This window comes from Caretta caretta, chromosome 8 (genome assembly GCF_965140235.1).
Source record: "Caretta caretta isolate rCarCar2 chromosome 8, rCarCar1.hap1, whole genome shotgun sequence".
NCBI classification, from domain to species: Eukaryota; Metazoa; Chordata; order Testudines; family Cheloniidae; genus Caretta; species Caretta caretta.
Window position 1 is genome coordinate 99609268 of NC_134213.1, and position 19371 is coordinate 99628638.

Genomic DNA, 19371 nt, shown 5'->3' on the forward strand with positions numbered 1-19371 from the left:
AGTCTTTGCTAATCCTAATGGACAAGTGGCCTCATACCAAAGTCACCCTCACAGGTGGCACTAGTTGGCACTCTGGTTAGCAGTCACAGGAGAGAAACCAAAGACTAAGTGGATCATGGTAGGAGACTGAACTGACCTTTTAACCCTATTGAAGAATGTTGACACACATTGCTAGGACAGCATGGGGAACCATCCACTTCCGGGGCCTATGCTGGATTTGTTTTATGTATAGATGTAGGACTTCCATGTCCAGGGCTAGTCAGTCTGGAATAGATATGCTGTCGGAAAAATAAAACTTGTTACAACTGAAAACAAAACTGATTTTGAGTTTAATGTTGAGGTGAATCATTCGTGTGGGTTCAATCTTCCAGATTTAACTTCTTTATTTTTAACCTAGCCACCAACAGAGTCTTAATAGTAATGTCCTATCCCATGTGACCTAAGATTAGCTCTACCTAGATAGATAGTGATATATAGTAGTTGCAAAAAGCTAAAAAAAAGTCATTGATTCTCACACATCATTCTTTTCTCTAACATAAATTAGAGATGCTACCAATTGGTACAAAAACAAATACTCTAATTTGTACCACTGAAAAATTCAGACTACATTTGCACATGTTAGGATTTGCTGGTGAAACATTTTAAAAATTTTAAACAAAAAGGCAAATTAAAAATATTCTAATGAGATATTAGTATTTTCTAATCGGCCATTTTTCAAACACTAGTTATTCCTTATGGATTAATTCTCGAATGACTTTCCATTTTTAATAACTTTTATAATATGAAGTTCAGCTATCTTCCTTTGTTGCTAGGTAACACAACAGTGGATGAGCTAATGATGAGACTGATGGCTGCAATGGAGATCTTCAGTGCTCAGCAGCAAGAAGACATAAAGGATGAGGTGAGAGTTGACAGTTACTGCAGACTCCTAATGGATTTCGAGGATGATGGGGAATATAAAGATAAACAAACAAAAGACTTTTTGTGCCGGTAAAGTTTGTTACTTTGTGTTTCAATCCACATCTTCCATTAGGGAGGGGGAAAATAGTAAATCTCCTTTATTTATTTAGTTGGTTTCTTCAAAAGATCAGTGCAATTTGTTACATATTGGCTTTATTAGTCACTTTCAGGGTCTTTGTTTTCTTTTTCAGAATATTGGTTATGAGTAATAGTTTACATTTCCAATAGTATTATACTAGGTTAATACGATCATACCAGGAAATGACAACTACAAACACTCCTCATGTCTACCTTTAAAGTCACAGATGGAAAACAAAAGTAGTTTGATGTTTTTTAAATGCTTATATGTAGAGAGAATAAAATACTCGGTTTAAAAGGAAGCCTTAGAACAAACAGACTTGTAAAGTGCCATTGAATCACCATTTGAAACGAAATGATGTGTAAGTGATAATATGAAGTTTTCAGAAACAGTCAGTGTTTCAATTACATAGAAGTAGACACAAGCCAGGTATACAGTAGAGAGATGTTTATCTGTTACTCTATAAATTGAGAGTGACATTTTGAAGTAATGAAGTACTTAGTAAGGAATTTGTAATAATAGGTGTGTTGCCATTCAAGATTATTGTTATCCTTGTGTGTAGACATTGATTGACAATAATTCACTAAACACATTCTTCACATTTAAGTCTTGTGACTCATTAGTACCAGATTTACTGATTATGTTGTATAATAATGTGAGTGCACACTATCTGCATGTATATTTCCCAGTTAATTTTTTCATCTTAATTTGTGTTCCCCATAACTCATTGGTAAATAAATTAACTTTAATTCCTTTAATACTAAACACAAATTTTAATATGAGGGTTACAAGACAAATCCAAGGCATAGGATAATTGAATTTTTGATTGCGTTTTAACTGCAAGTAGTCTGGTTTTTTTATTTATTTATTTTAAGTGCCTTCATCGGAAGATAAAATTCAGGTTACAAGTGAGAGTACTGAGGAAGATTCTGAGGTCTGAAATCTGTATTGAACTGTTCAGTACGTAACAATATAGATTTTGTCTCGGCAAAGCATGGGAGTACAGAGTATGGTGCTATTGTTATTGTAAAGGTGTACAACAAATTTCAAAATTAAAATTAGAACGGTGTCTTATGCTTCTAATTAAAATCAGATCAGTGATTTATTTTGATGGGTCGTTCTAGAAGCTTACTTCATTGTTGTTGTTTTTTTAATTTAACTAACAAAGATTCTGTACTATCTTGTTAACTGAGTGATGGGAAGTCATCCCTACACTGTTGGATGCCGGGAAATCCTCCTGTTGCTTAACTCTAATTAGTAGTATCCTAAAAAGTATAGATTTCTGCTGCTGTAAGAAGGTGGGATTAATGTCACTCATTTTTATGTTTACTGGTAAGAATAACCATACACCATAATACTGTTATATTTAGAACAAGAACAGTCTACCTACTAATTGCAAATTCACTAATGCTCTTTGGGGAGTAACATTAAGGTTGAGAGAGCAATAAAACAAACAACGTTTATTTCAGATTGTAACAGGATCCTTAACATACCTCAGTATGTCCTTGTATTACTCCATATAAGATGTGTAAGAGCTCTCTCTGGACTGGGAACCATTTACAGATGATGTTTATATACCACAGTACCAAGGCACAATCAAGTGAGCTCATGACATGATGGCTATTGTGCTTTGAGAGCATCAGATGAAAGGTGCCATCTAAGTATGAAAATGTAATTATTATTATGGCAGATTTTAGCATGGAATTTCTTGAATCTTTATTGGTTCATGTATTTCATCTCCCAGGTTTTCTAAAACTCTGACTCCCATTAATGTGGAACCTTTCCATTAACCTGACTGAAAATGAGCATTATGACAAAGTGTAGTGCTCATACTAACTCCAACTCAGTTGCATGATTATACTTTTTCATTTATTTAAGTGGGAATCCATGCGCCAAATCCAACTCCCCTTACTCATGACTAGTCACATGACTAAGGTGAGCAGGGTTTGCTTCTAGATTTGTAAATACTGTTTGTTCCGTCGCTGCTACTAGATATCAACATCTATAAAAATTACCTACTGTACATGCCCATTGCTAATTGAAATTTCTAAGTAGTTTCAAAATTTATTTTCTTTTTCTCTCATAGCTAACAGCAGCTAGATCTCTGTTGGGACTAATTTTCTGGAGCTACATATTTAAGCTATTTTTTTTATAGGAGTCTCAGGTAGCAATGCCTATAGTTGAAGTTGCAAAACACCTGTCCGTTATAAGATCCTACTTTCACTTGCTTATAACTTTACCAAAATTACATAATTGAGGCTGAAATTTTCACTGGTGATATTTAACCAGGCTGAATTTTTTTGGAATATTTCAGCTAAAATGATCGTTGCTTCCAAGAATGAGGTTTGGGTAAAATACGTGTATTTTCTCCATGTTAAAAGAATTCTTACAATAGTTTTTTTAGAAGCTCTAGTATCTCCATGCTTTGGTGCAGAGACCTGAAATGTGGTGGTGGGGGGCGGGAGGGAGGGGTCACCCTGGTGTCAGGGATGTGCCTTTTGATGCCCCTGTGAACATTTGCCCACGTTATAAGCCTCTGAAGAATCTCTGTTCACACATACTCAGTTGAAGTTGTTAGCTAAATTCTCTAGAGGTTCCATCTGCACTGAGCTTGTCCCATCCTCTCACAGTTACTGTGTGGTGGCTTGATTGCAAATGCACCATCTACACAGAGCAACTGAGCATGTTCCATCCGAGGGCTTAGGGGCTGAGCAGGACTTTCTCAGCAATTGCTCATCCTGGCTGCCAGTGATCACTGGCACAGGAACTGTGCACTGAAGGACTGATTGCCTTGTGCTCTCAATGCTCATCCTGCTGATGCCAGGCAGTGAGGAGGAAGCGTGGCTCAACTACAGAGGGGTGAGGAACGGGGGGGGGGATGAAGAGAGACGGAGTGAGTGGATAACAGTAGGAGCTTGGAGGGTTAGAAGCAGGAGCTGGAAGAGAGGGAGGGAAAGGGACAGGAGAAGAGATGGACAGAAGAAGGGGGAGAAATAAGAATAAGTAGGGGAGAAAGAGCAAGAGTCCTGGAGGAGTGGGAGGGATAGCAGCAGAGTGGGGCAGGGAACAGGGGAAATAGGCAAAAGCCAAGGATGGGCAGGAGTCGGTGTTAGAGGATAGCAGTGCAGGGGAGATGGATAGGATGGAGTGGGGATTGGCAGGATCCAGGGGGATAGCAGCAGCTAGGATGGAGTGAGGAAGATGGACAGGGGCAGAAACTTCAACCTCGAATCCTGAATCTTACATTCCTTTGCTGTCGAGCAAATAGTTGTGGAACCCACTAACAAACTATGTGTCTTCATCTTGGGGATTTGAACTTAGATATTTGCTTCTCCCTAAGTACATAGAACTCCAGTTTCATCACTCGGAATTCTCCCTGTGTAAGATCTGCTACAATATATTGCTCTAAGAGCAGAATTTTGCCCATGTCTACACTGGGCAGTGTTTTTTCTCCCATTTCCCCTTTTCCTCAGCACTGTTAGCACACTGACATATCTGCACCAGAGGGAATGTGGCATAGTCTGCCTTGGAGGTGGTAGATGGTTAATTAGTGAAAATATTTGAAAAACTTTGGAGGCAAATTTACAAATGTTATAAATTCTATGTACACAGAGATATTTGAATATAACTTAGATGTATTTATTATAAAATAAACATAAAAAGGGTAATCTCCGATGGCCTTTGAAGTAGAAAGTAAAATTAAAACAGTATTATGTAATGTATTATTTCAAAAAGGGAGTATTTAATAAGTAGTATGTACATTTTGTGCTTAACAAAAGGTGTTGGCATGAGAAAAAAATATTGACTTTTTTGTGGTTTGATACACAACATGTGTAACTTTCTTATAAATCTTGTCCTTGACAACTTATGTTCAAACATCAGTGCTTTTTTTCTTTTGTGTTGAAGAACTTAATTTAGTTACATGCAATTCCTTTACAAATATGACAATAGCAAACAGGATATAGATTCCGGTTTCTGTTGCTGTTTTCTTAATAGCAACAGTAAGTCATCGTAAAACCACAAGGGGATAAACAGAACATTCTTTTGTGTTTGAAAAGCCAGCAGTATATCTTAATTGTAAATAAAGACATAAAAGAACTTTTTACTGTGTGTGAGAACTGGATACACTTCCTGTAATTAACAAAAATTCACTAATGAGCAGCCTAGATAGTTGAACTTTCCTTTTGTGATGGATTTATAACTTGCATGCATAGAAAAGCTTCAGAACACAGACACTTCATAATTCATGATAGCATAGCACATGTTGCATCCCCCTCTAGTGGTTGTTCCAATACAGGATAACTGCCTGGTACTACTGGCAGCTAATGAAGTCCCTTCTTTAGCTCAAATGGCAGAGGTGCATGCTATGGTGCTGAAGGTGTCTGTTCAAGCACCAATTTATAACCACCTCCCACTCACATGTCATTGGTTGGTATTGCAGGTGGGATGCTCAGCACCACAGCACAGACCTCTGCTAGCTGAATAAAAGGAGTAACTCCTTTAGTCGGTAACAGTAATGTAGTCATTAAAATGTTGTGCTTTAGTATCAATGTTTTAGGATAATTTACTGGTTTTGCTTCATTGGATTTTTATGAGAGTGATTTGGAAGCATACTTTTAATGTGAAGTGCAAAAATCTCACCATTTAAATAGCTAATCGGATTTCACTTCTTGGTTTATTTATTTGCTTTTGATTAAACTTTTTTCTTCCCAAAAGTCCCAAAAGAATTGCCTTACAGAAAATTAAAATGTATTTCGTTTATTTGTATCGATAGTCATGGTGATCGGCTTTCCTTGTCACAGGACAGAGGGGCGCACACTGTGTATTTTGATAGTTGTAGCTGGGTTGGACTTCAGTGAGGAAAGAAGCTGGTTCTTTTCACCCACCCTCTCTTCCTCGTTTACTCCCTCTACAGGCAGCCAACTCCGCCTTCCCTGGCTTCTCTCTTCCCCATTGCTCCCAGGCAGTCAATCAAATACCATCCCTTCTCTCCCTCCCCAGCTAGCCCCAACGCACTACCCATACTTGGCTTGCAAAGATTTTGGGGACCCAAATGCATCTGTGCCATGTCACCATGTGGACCATCTGTCATACTCTCCTCTCTAGCACAGCATGAATATACCACCTCCATCTCCCTTCTGATACTGAATTGGCCATGCTACAGTGCAATGGGTTTATAAGGCATAATCAGCAGTATGCCATTATTGAGTTCATGTTAGCATGGCGGATTCAGTAAAGAGGCCCGCAGAAGGAGATGGCAGGTTCGAGCCCAGCACAACCAACCACTGCAAGATGAAGGAAGCAGATTGACTTGACTAAAAGGTGAATGGTCAGACTGTCGTCAATATAACCAATTCTAGAGAACCATGGACCAACCCCATGGAGCATGTATCTGTGAGGTTAGATCAATGGATGGATATAAACATAGGCATGTGACAGGTTCACCCAGGGTGCCACCTGGAACTGGGCTACCACTGAGCCCTCTGACCCACCAGCCTGAGCTCCCTCTCACACTGTGCTGCTGTGGCAAGCTGCAGACACACTCCCCGGTCTTACACTTCCACCAGCGTACACACAGGTAGGGTCACACCCAGCTGCAGTTACATGCAGGCTCTTGGACCAGCTACTGCATGTGAACCAACAATAGAGAGGCTACAGCCAAAATAACCACCAGCTTCCCAGTCTAGGACCCCAGAGCTGTACCGTTCTGCCCTGGTCCAAACCCCAACCAGTATAAATTTATTATCCAGTTCGGCTCCCCCTCAATGTGGAGAGGAATATGCAACAGCCTTTGCCCCTTGAGGTACGATTTCCCATGCACTTCACTCCAACTCACTGGTTTAGATAAAGCAAAAACAAGTTTATTAACGACAAAAGATAGACTATAAGGGATAGCAAACAGATCAAAGCAGATTACCTAGCAAATACACAAAAAAGAAAACTAAGCTTAATATACAAGATTGATTGGATATGAATTAGCAGATTCTCACTCTAACTGATGATACAGGCAGACTTACAGATTCTTAAGGCACAAGCTGCATTAGCTTTATAGCTTGGGTTTCTCAGGTCTTCATACACAGGCTAGAAATCCCTTTAGCCTGGATCCAGCACTTTCCCCAGTTCAGTCTTTTTTCCTCAGGTGTTTCCAGGAGTCTTCTTGTGTGGGGAGTGAAGACCAACAGATGTCACTCCCTGCCTTATATAGCTTTAGCATATGACAGGAATCCTTTGTTTCAAAACTTGGTTCCCAGACCAGTTTGTGGAAAAATACTGACATCCCAAGATGGAGTCCAGAGACATGTGGTCTGGTCACATGCCCTTGCAGTGTTGTAGCAGGCATTGCTTACAGGCTGGCCAAAACATTCACAGGAAGGTTAAGTTCTTTCAGCGTCCATTGTCTTTGCTGATGGGCCATCAGCCCTGTCTGGCTTCTTCATTGTTGTACCAGAAAGGCTAGCTGTGGGTGTAAGCACGATTGAAATACAGATATATAGTCAATATCCCTAACTTTAGATACAAGTATGATACATGAATACTAATAGGATAATCATATTTCAGCAATTCATAACTTTTCCAATGACACCTCATATGACCCATCTTGTACAAAATGCATCATAATTATGCCATAATTCTATCATAATAATATAACCGTGAAGAATATGGGGAGTAGTGTCACAAGGCACACAAAGTATGAAGGGATTTCTTTTTCTCTCCCTCTCTTTCTCTCCTTTTTCTTCTCTTTTTGGGCCTGGCAAACTAAAATGAAGTACTTACCTATTTGGTAGATAGGATGATGGGTCAGAATGACCCTACTGAAACAAGGAGTTGCATTTGGCACTTTCCTGCATGAGAGAAAGCCACTGTGTCCCAAGGAAAGATTCAGCTGTGCGTGTTCCCACCACCACCCTCTGGTGGTGGTTACACCAGAAGCAGTGTTAAGTTCTTTCAGAAGATCTGTAGGAATTATGCCAATGGACGCTACACTAGTGATGTCCTGAACCAGTGCATACCACTGGCTGTCCCAGCTATGCCCCCTCCCCTGGCCAGCACTACCCACTTCTGGAGCTGAACTGTCACCTTTGGGCCCACCACAACCTTCCATGGAGGGTTTTCTGCTCTTGGGGGGCACTGAACCAGAAACTAGCAGAAGCTGGCACAGTGTCGGCCAACAAGTGAATAGGCCACCTCAGTAGACTGAACCTGATGGGGCTGCATGGCATCCCTCAGTCCTCAAAGTACTGATCTTGGAAAAGCAAGAAAAAAATGGTAATAATTTAATATGTCTTTTGTGTTTGGGGTGTGTACAGTGCTAAAAAGATGTGTCCACAGCTTCTTTGTTTACATTTGTTGGCTCTCAGTTTGACTGTTGACTGATCATTTCAGCATTGCATGAATGTCAAGAAGAGGGTCTGAATTTGTCACATATGAAACTAATGTGAAGAGATCCATGATTAAATACTTGGCATTAAAATGCAACACACCTGTTCTGAGCCTATCCTAAACATTTTCCCTTTCTTGCCTGAGGAGGAGACTTCTCAAAGGATTACAGTAACACTTTTTGACAAGCTTATACTGGGTGGAGTTCCCATGTAATGACATGGCTCATTTGATGATATCTCAGTAATGCATTCTTTTTATTTTTGCTGTCAAAATGTGTTACTGTAAAAGCATTGACTGTTATACAGCTGGTCCAACTTCTTCACATGTTATTTAAGTAACAGTAGGTCTAACACAATGTTTATTTTTCTAGTTATGCAACTTTAATGCTCTTGCTTTTAGATTAAACTTCAACGTTTAATAGATTTTTACCTACAATTGCTTGAAAAAGCACTTTATTTTTACAAATCCAAATTAAAACTTTCCATTCACTCTAAATTGCCCTCAACTGACACTTCACTTTTACTTGCAAATAAAGGATATCTATTTAAGAACTTGCTTAAACTTGCTCTTGCTTTTAGATTAAACTTCAACGTTTAATAGATTTTACCTACAATTGCTTGAAAAAGCACTTTATTTTTACAAATCCAAATTAAAACTTTCCATTCACTCTAAATTGCCCTCAACTGACACTTCACTTTTACTTGCAAATAAAGGATATCTATTTAAGAACTTTTTAAATGGAAAAACTGTTATAAAGACGTTACAATTGACACTCAGCCTTAACAAAGTGTGGAAATGCAAAGTCAAAGGCATTCATTTTGACCACAGGTCACACTTGTTTTCCCTAGTTATTGCTATAGTCTGAGGAAGAAATAGCAGGTTTGTTTTCTATGTAATTGCTGGATGGAGGTTTGAATAATAACCAAAAAAAAAAAGAAGCCACAAATACACCTTAAATTCACAGCAGAAGCTAGTTATAGAAATATGTTTGTATCTCTGTTCATCCAGAAACTCTGTCTTTAAAACAATGATTCATTTGACCTAGAATAATATGTGCCATTTTCATAACGCTGTACTTAATCTCCCTCCTTCGACATTTCTACTCTCACAGGGAAAAAAAAACTCACCTGAATTGTAAATGGCAATTTTCTGCATTAACTACAAGACCTGAAATTGTCAGCAGATACTCTCCCATGCTGCCGACTAGGTTGTAAGCCTCAGATTTTTAGGATATTTAGATGCTGTGGTCTTTTGCAGTGCAATGCCTAACTGATTTAGGAGCATACATCTCTTCCATTGTGTAGTCCTGTCTCCCTACCTTTGCTCCCTACTTTACTGCCCTTGCCAATGACTTATTTGATTCTGATACCTTCACCACTCTAAAACATGCCATTGTCCACTTCTTTCTTCAGCAAACCCTTCTTTGGTGCTACCAGTATAGTAACTACCTTCGCATATCTAACTGTCCCTTGTTCAGCAAAGTGCTCAAGAAAGGAGCCTTCTGACATCTCGCCAGTCACTTTGTACACAGCAGGCTTCAATTTCAACGTTCTAAAACAACCTGATTGGGACACATGTGGGTTTTTTCCTCCCCAGTGTAATGCTCCATAGTAAGTTTTGCTAAAGGATTTCTCTCCTTTAAAAAAAAAAAAAAATGTACAGCAGCTCTGATATTTGAAAAGTCCATTTAAAACAAAGGATAAACGCTAAATGGCTGTTTTGTCCTAGGTACCGTTTATAGTGTAAGTATGGCATCTCGTTTGTCATATGAACGTTATAACCATTGACATCGCTTCTGTGGTTCTCACATGCAAATGCAATTTTGCATGCACTTTTATATCAAAGGTATTCCACACCATATGTGTCTAAGTTATACAATGTACAAATCTGTCATCTTCAGTGAATCAAACTAATACCTTCATTGCACTGGTTTGTTTAGACAAACTGGGTGTTTTTCTTTCATACTCCCAGGAATAGCCTCAAGCATTTGTAGTTTTTAACTTCAGGAGTGGTTCACTGAAATGAAGAGTTTATTTCAAATAAACGTTCAGCATTTGTAAATGCCACTTTCTGGCTTACATTCCCAGAGGCAGCTCTGCGGATTCTGCTACCCTGTGCAAACATGCAAATCTCCAACTCATAGTCATATATTCAAGTTTTGCTGTCCTTAAGGTTTGTTTGTGATTACTCCTTCTTCCTTTATGATAGAACTGACCCTGGTGGACAATCCATGAAGTAAGGTCTGGCACAACTCACTAAGGTAACCTCCATGCAAAACCAAGATCCAGAGTTAAATCCTGACCTCCTACATAACAGGCCACAGGAGTGCCAAAGTTAGATGGAAAACTCCACAACATTAAGGCATGCTGATTTTTCCACCAAATCATCCCATCAAAGGGGCAGAGTTTGCCATCCCGGGTAGTTGGCAGGACCATAGGAATTGCTATTCCAGATCAGACCAGAAATCCACCTAGACCTGTCTCTGACAATGGCTGCTAACAGATGCTTCAGAGGAAGGTGCCAGAAACACTGCAGTGGCCAATTACAGAATTATGCTCACAGGGAAAGTTTCTTCCTCACTCTGCCCGTCACTTTGTGGTTGGCTTATGCCCACAATCATCTTTTTTCTAAAAGTATTTATTATTTTTTATCCTGTCTAGTGTAACTTTGGGTGTTCTCTTCTGTATAATGGCTAATTCTTTTCTGATTCCTGCTGATCAGTTTGCCTCTGAAATCTTGTAGCAGTGAGTTCCATAGATTAATTATGTATTGTGTGAAAAAATATTTCCTTTTAAATTTGTTGCCTTTCAGTTTTGTTAATATCCCCATGTTCTTCTATTATGAAAAAGAGTAAACAGGAACACACACTGTAATTTCTCTAGAGTCTTCATTAATTTGGTGGAATTCTATTATGTCTCTTATTCATTGCCTCTTTAAAAAGAACAGTCCTGTTTTTTTCAGTCTCTGTGCACATAGAAATCTTTCCAGACTTTTAATTTTCACCTGTGACTGAACTGCTTCTACTTCTGTTAACTCCTTTCTTGAGGTAGGGTGACCAGAACCGAAAGCACCATTCCACATGGGAGTCTACCCAGGATTTATATAGTGGCATTACACTGTTTTCAGTGTTTTTTCTAACCTATTCCTTATTAACACTTGTTTTGCCTTTTGGACCAACTTGGCTCACTGAACAGATGTTTTCCCTGAGCTGTCCACAGTGGCACTCAGGTTTTTTCCTAAGTGGCTGCAGTTCATTGAAAAACAGGTATGGCCTTCTGGGCCCGTCAATGATCCAGTACCCATAAGGGTAGATCTTGAGGCATCCATGGGGAGCTGGGGCAATCATGTGGTGTCCCATTGTCTCCATTCTGCTGCTTCGAGATCCACGTTCACCATGGCAGCACGACTCCTTTAAATGTGAATGCCTCCGACCTTTTCCCATTAGGGGTGGGGAATGGGGTACTAACCACCCCTAACTGATCACTTGGCTTGTAGGTGGTATCTCCCTGCCCCCTTTGTCTTGTCTGTTCAGATTATAAATTCATCAAGGTAAGAATGGCGGCTTCATTTTTTGCTGCAGTCAATGGAAGCCATGTGAGCTCATCCAAAAGCAGAATTCAGCTGTAGAAAGGTACTTGTATGAGCAGAGGGTGTTTTGTTTTGTTGGTTTCATTCAGTTTCTTTGTATGTAAATCCATCCTCACTTGCCTGGATTTTCCTTAGCTGCATACAAAATGAAGTGCCTGCTCTGACTTGTGTAAGAACAGTAGAAGAACCTTGATCCAAATGAATGATTCTTTTATGAATACTGTTATTAGGTGTGCTTTCTGCAACACAATCGGGCTTTCTTTGTATTGCAGAAGCTTTTTATAGGATAAGAGAATATATTTTCTCTTGAGAGATCTTCACAAAAGAATCTTGGGGGAACAATACTGTTCAGTTCTCCATGAAAGAAGGGTAACTTAATGTAAAATCTCAGAGTTACTTTTAAGCTCAAGTAAAAGTTAAGACAGATACTTTCATCCACTTCTTATTTGGTTTTTGTTTTTATTTTATTTCATTTACTAAAAAGAAGACAAGCTAATATTATCTCAGCCATGCCTGGGATAATAGCTGCAATCTCACTATCCCGTCAATATTTTAAAAGGACTTCCTTCCACGTAAGCTGTCAATTAAAAAATCTTGTTCTATCATCATTCTGACACCAAATGGATAGTATAATGACTTTTTGACATTAGATGATGTAACATTTCTGAGTGACAACTGAACAATGAGAAATTCCAGCAGCTGTACTTTATATTCGAATGGTTAGCTTTGTGAATTGTACTGTAATTTCCTCCCAATCTACTCATGTATAATCGAAGAGCTATTACACTTGTTTCATACAATTATTATTTTATTTTCAAAGAAAAGGTTTGCTTTTCACAATTTTTGTGGCATCTCAAGCACCACTGCTTTCCCTCACCTTTATTATATATATATATATACACACACACACACACACGCATATATGCACACATGCTTATAATATATAATACTATATATTTCATATGTCTGCTTACATAATGTGTGTATATTATATTAATGGTAATAGTAATGATCTCTGGTATGATTAAGATCATGTTTAAGATCTTGTTCACACATTATGCCTTTTGAACCGGTGCAAGATAAATTGTCAATATCCTAGTTTTGCCAGCAGCCTTAAGTGAACAATATTGTTAGACTGCTGCCAGGAAGGTGAAATGTCACTTGCTGTCCATTGACTTGTGAAGCACTTAGCAAGTGCATCTCGAAAAACTGAATTTATTTAGTTGTGATGCAAAATGGAATCATGCTTCCATAATAAAACAAACTTCAAAAAATATGATATTAAAGCAAAGTGTTTGAAAAGTGTAATCATTGCTGTTCGTGGAACTTCATGTTCCACCATTAACAGTGAACAGAAGAACAAAGCTTTTCTTAAAAATTCAAACTGATGTGGAAAAAAGTATATAGCTGCTAAGTGAATCATTGAAAAATATTAGTGTGTGGTTTTCAGTTTTGCTAACAAGAAAAATCTGATTTTCAGCTTTACAAAATAGTAAAATATGCTCATTAAAATAATTGCACAGGAATTTACAGCCAAATTCTGCAGAGTTCCCATTGATTTCAGCTGGCGTTGAGTACATGTATTGAGACCAGGATTTGGTCATTAACCACGATTTTTAAATGGTGTACACATTAATACACTTTGAGCAAATTTATTAAAAATTGTAGTTCTCAAAAACTCCAGCAGTTTTTAATATGTACTTTTTAATACTTTGACCTTACAAAACTTACATTTGTTTTTAAAAACTGATGCCTTTTTTCTCATAATTTTCAATCTGCAAAAACAATTTGTATGTGACTGCATGCTCTGTTAGTCCTAAATACACCTATATTGTGCAGACCTGACCCAGAAGCCCACATCTCACCGCTCTGTCATGCTGAGAGAAACACACCCCCATGAAATATCCACTGCTCGAAGGCAGAAGCCATGGGGTTCTTATTTCACCTCTTCTACTAACTGGGGTTAATATATTTGTGCAATTCATAACATTGTTATTATTGACCGAGGCCTCCTATACCTACTCTAGGAAGCAAGCAAGTAGATTCCCCCACTCCACCCCCAATATTTTTTTTTAACAAATAAGGTTGCATGAGGTATCTTCTGGAAGAGCTGGAAATACAACCCAGGTCTCTGCTATGAAAGAGATAAGTTTCATCCAGTTTGCTCTACCGCCTTTCAGAATGATCAAGCCAAATATATGTGCTTGGCTGTGCAGTTCAGGTTATGGGCATTTACCTATAAAATTAATACATGAAACTTGACTCACTTTCACTCTTATTAATATCTAACTCATGTTCCGTTTCTCATGCACTAGTAGGAAATTATTTGATTTTGCAGCAATAACAGATGGATATTATTTGACTTTTTTCCCTTTAAGAAACAACTGGGTTTTTTACCTTTATTAGTATTTCTTTATTATATAAAACTATGGTATGCATAATTTTATAACAACACCTTGTGTCATTGGACTGGAACTCAGAAAATCTGAGTTTAATAGCCAGCTCTGCCCCATACTTTCTGTGTGACCTTGGGCAAAACATGATCCATCTGTGCCTGAATTCCAACGTAAATGGGGGTTTCACAAGGCAGTTCTCAATTAACGTACTTTTTCTTTGATAGATGAAAAAAATTATGAGATTGTTCATTTACTGGCATAGTAACACAACTACTAATTTTCTTTACTTTCTGTGCCCTTTCACCATTACATATTGGTAGCTCCTTTGACAAGTGTTTTCTTCTGGTCCTCTCATTACATTGTCATGTCTCTTTTGTTTTTTGTTTTCTGGCAACAGTGAGTCATCCTCACTGCTTTGTGTAATGTCTCTGGAGGAGAGACTTGGCTAGAGCAGTGAACTACATTTAAAATGAAAAGAACACAATATACAATGTTGAAAATTTATCCAGGATGTAACTGCGAACAAGAAAAGTATTATAGCTTTGCCAGAATACCTAGTGACTTGTTCGTTCTTGCGGAGTAGTAGTAAAACCAACTATAGCAGTGGTTCTCAACCCTTTTTTTACCCAGGGACCCCTAAACTTAAATAGACAAACCTGCAGACCTCCAACCAAAGGCAACGTGTGGGGTGGGCCACCTGCCTCCAGAGATTTCTGCCTTCCATTTGGCCCTGCTCCCTGAGGTGCTGATGTAGTCGGGCGGAGAAGTGGTGTGTCTCCTTGGCTAGCTGCTGCCTGCTCATGGAGTCAGCGGCTGTGAAGCAACCCCTTCTGATGGCAGGGGGAGATCTTTCTGCAGTGATTTTTGGTTGCGGCCCACCCCCTACCCAGACAGGCTGGGTGGCCCGCTGAGGTGAGTCAGGGGGTGGAGATGGCACTCCCTCTACAAGCCCCACCTGGGGCTGAGGCCCAGTTTATTTTGGTGGACCCCCTGAAACCTGCTTGCGGCCCCTCAGGGGGCCCGGACACCTGGTTGAGAACCAGTGGACTATAGCATAGCACAAATCTATACATAGAAACATTTTATTTGATTACATCTCTTTCCTAGCTAAAAACTCTAGATGCTAGTGCTATCTAGTCTACCTAGGAATTTGACTTTAAGATCCAAGTATGAATAGTAGTACTAGGTCCCTGCCGTGTAATTGTTTACCTCTAGATTTAGGTTTAGCTATGGGATTTCACATCTTTCTATCAGGATCAGCCAGTCATGCATAATAAATCTTTGCATTCCTGACATCCTTTTCATAACCCATCCTCTATGAGGATGTTCGCTGCCAAGAATAGGAGGAAATAAGCTATTAGGAAAATGCTTGAAACGCCAAATCAGGATGCTTGAAAAAGAACCTACAGTATCAACCTTTTTGGAAGTTGTTCCCTCTCATCTAGAAGACATAATTTAAAGCAATGGGTACTATGCTCCATTTGAAAGAATTATTCAGTATTCTGTGAAATAAGTAATAGTTTGCTATAAGTAAATAGATTCTATCTTCAGCACAAATAATTGTTTGTGAATGTTGTTCTTTTCTCTTTGGCAGTTTTAAAATGCAAAATAAGAATCAATGTAGTATTTCCTACCAAAGTTCTGGTTTGGGATTTGGCTTTTGTGGTGAGAGTTTTAGTAGACAGTTTTTTTTACAAACTTGAAACCTGCCTTAGTTAACTTTTTGACTTTGATTAAGTAGTCTAATGGAATTACATTGTTAAGTTATGGCCTCTTATTCTTCTGAGAAAAGAAAGAAGCAGTAGTTTGCACCTGACCTTTCAGTTTTCCCTAAGGTATCACTGGACTTTCAAGTGACCTTTGAAATTCAGTTAGAGTCTGATGTACCCAGTTGCAAAAATTGAAAGTTAAAAAGGTTCTCTCTGAAGCAAATGTTAGGGAGGTTTTCAAAATGCCTCTCTTCCCCCAGACTATCTGTGACAGACTATCTTCTCTCAATAAGCTAGTTTGTGACCATTCTGTTTCTCACAATCTTAAGGTGAATTTGTGATATACATAAGGAAGTCCTCAATATGGCAAAAGAAGAGTGTTCTGCTCTCCATTATGACCCACTCTTCAAGAAGAGTAGGGAATAGGTTCTGTAATGTTCAAGAAGCCTTCTTCCCTTTTGAATAAAGTACAATTTAAAGTTTAATTCTTTGAGGGACCCCCAATAACTGAATATCCACTTGTCTCATCTAGTTTCTTCCTGTTTGGGTTTACCTTCATGTGTCCTTGTGTGTCAGAAACACAGCATACTAGGGCTTCTGAGGAGCAAAAGTCAGGAACAGGAGGGGAACAGATTATCCAAAATGGCTAGAATTCTTGTTCATCGCTGCAAATATTACTGTTGTAACTCACAGTTCAATCCTTCTCAGCAAACTGATGGTTTCAAGCATCTTCTGTTAATCAAATGTAAAAAACGGAAGACTATAGAAAACGCATTCGTCCCATATTTATAAAGAAAAATAGTTCACTGTAAAATGATTTTGTTACTCTCGAATTGGGGGTTGGTTACTTTTTGTTTTGTTTTTTTTCAGTAATTGTGACTGCTTCTTGCTGACGTAGGCTAATGTAGAGTTCTTTTAACTGCTAATACGTTAGAGTTTTGTTTGAGGTACTTCTTGACATGTTTGCATGACATAACAATTGCAGTTAATTCATACCTCCCCAATAATCTCATTTCAAACTGAATCGTTGCCAAATGTTCTTGAGAAAGGCCTAGGGAAAAAATGATCAATTTGAAAAATTGTTCCCTTATGTACGGGAAAATGAGTAGATAAATGGGAATGTTAACAGAATATACTTTAAAAATATGATATATAAGTTATTAGGCATTGAGATTTCATTTCTATTAAATATAGGGAACAAATTATTTCTGCTTAAATGCTCTCTTAGAAGTGTCGGTTTTGTTAGCTAGGGTGAGTGGTCATTAGGTGTTAATAGGGCTAAGCCCACCAATAATGGTATAGCTGTAAAATATGGTTGTACTGTGGAATGCACTATTACCTGCTGCCACTGGGGAGCTTCTGGTGGGGCTGGAGCTGCTCCAGCCTCTGTAGCTGTAGCGGGAAGAAGGACAGAGCAGAAAATGCTGGCTTTGGTTGAGCTGGCCCCAAAGAAGCAGAGTACAGAGGCATATGAGCAAGCTCCCTGCAGCCTCCAGCTCTTGGAGTCCCTGTAGTGCTTAGGCTCCAGGCAGCAGGCTGCTTCTGTTTCTGCTTTTCTTGTCCCAGTAACAAGTAGGGATGATTTCTGGGTTATGGGAATAAGGGGGCTCCTCAGTATGGTGGTGGTGGGCCATGGATTGAAGAGGAAGAATAGTCTGAGCCCCTCAAACTATTGCCCAATTTCTCTTCTCCCGTTCACCTCCGGAATCATTGAGCATGATGTCTGCAACTGCTCTCTGGTGTTTTTCATCCAGTTCTGTTCTTGACTATTTCCAATCTGGTGTCCATCATCTATCTGCCTGGGAAATAACTGTAATGATCTGTACCTGGTCAAATCTGTAGGCCTATACTTCATCCTTATCCTACTTGACCTCTTGGTGACTTTTGACACCACTGACCACTCCCAGCTTCTTGAAATTTTGCACTTCACTGGCTTTTGTAACTCTGTCCTTCCATGGTTCTTCTATCTCTCTGATCATTCTTTTACTGACTCATTAGGTGGGTCATCCTCCTCCCCCTACCCCTTTCTATGGGTTGCCCTCCAGACTTTGTCCTTTGTGCCCCCTCCACTTCTCTCTTTACACCCTCTCTCTAGGTGCTCTTATCCACAAGCACGGTTTTAACTACCAACTTTATGCTGATGACTCACCAATCTGCCTCTCTACTGATGAGCTATTTTCTTTAATCCAGTCTAGTATGTTGGCCTGTCTTTCTGACATCTCTTTGTAAATGTCCAATCATTATCTTCAGCTCAGCATGGCCAGAACTGTGCTCTTGACCTATCCCCCCAAGTTCTCCTCACATCCCCCTTTGGATGGAAAATACCACCAAGGTTGCAGTAGCCAAGACTTGAAATGATGAGGTTGCGGAAGAGAGTTTTGGCTGTGTGGACAGAGAGCCAAGGCCAGACTTTAAAATATGTTGTGTAAGAAAAAACTGTAAGATTTAGCAATGGCCTGAATATGTGGGTCCAGTGAGAGGGTCGAATCAAAGATGATACCCACAGTTGCAGGCCTGGGTGACTGGGAGAATGATGGTGGTGTGCACAGTGATGGAGAGGGGTGGGCTCCTTTTCCTACGCCTTTCCTCCACATCTCTACTTCCAGTTGAAGAAATTACAATCCATGTAACTAACTAAGCTGGGCCAGTTCTTCAGCAGGTTCATTTCCAAAGTTCTTCACCCTACTGTCTGTTTGTGCCGTTAGATTGAAAGCCCTTCAGGGCAGGAATTGGCTCTTTTCTGTGTTTGTACAGAACAGTGGGGGTTGGGGCCTTTGGCAATACCATAACATTAATATTTAATAATAACAAGCCTGGAGTGGAACCTGTTGAAGGCAAAGGGATTTTTACCTGATTAAGGAGTTGGGAACAGGCCCTTCTCTTGTAGGTTAAAATGGTGGGACTAGCCAGTGCCTGAAGCCAACTTCATTGGACAGTGAACAGCAAATCCACCATCTGAAATGTAAAATTCATTTCATGAGGACATCTTTCCCAAACCTACAATTTATCTAAATCTAGATAATTATACATTTATAATGGACCAATTTAAACACTGTATCAGGCAGATCATGTTTGCTCTCTCTCTCACACACGCACACTCATATATACACACACACAAGCGCGCGCACACATATGTATATATAAAAACCTAAAGTTGACCATGAAACACTTTTGTGGGCCTCTATTGCAAGCAGAAGTAATGCAACCAAATTACTATTAAAACATTTGGTCTAAAGAGTGCCAGTGAGTATAAAAGAAA

General features: G+C 39.2%; 1 protein-coding gene across 1 annotated transcript in view; it reads left to right on the plus strand.

Annotated features, from left to right (window-relative positions):
• The window catches only part of FAF1 (Fas associated factor 1), a 312180-nt gene that overhangs the window by 258467 nt on the left and 34342 nt on the right, over positions 1-19371 (plus strand). Inside the window, exon 15 of the mRNA XM_048861231.2 lies at positions 813-901. Within this exon, the coding sequence (XP_048717188.1) occupies positions 813-901 (89 nt within the window). The remainder of the gene's footprint in view (positions 1-812; positions 902-19371) is intronic.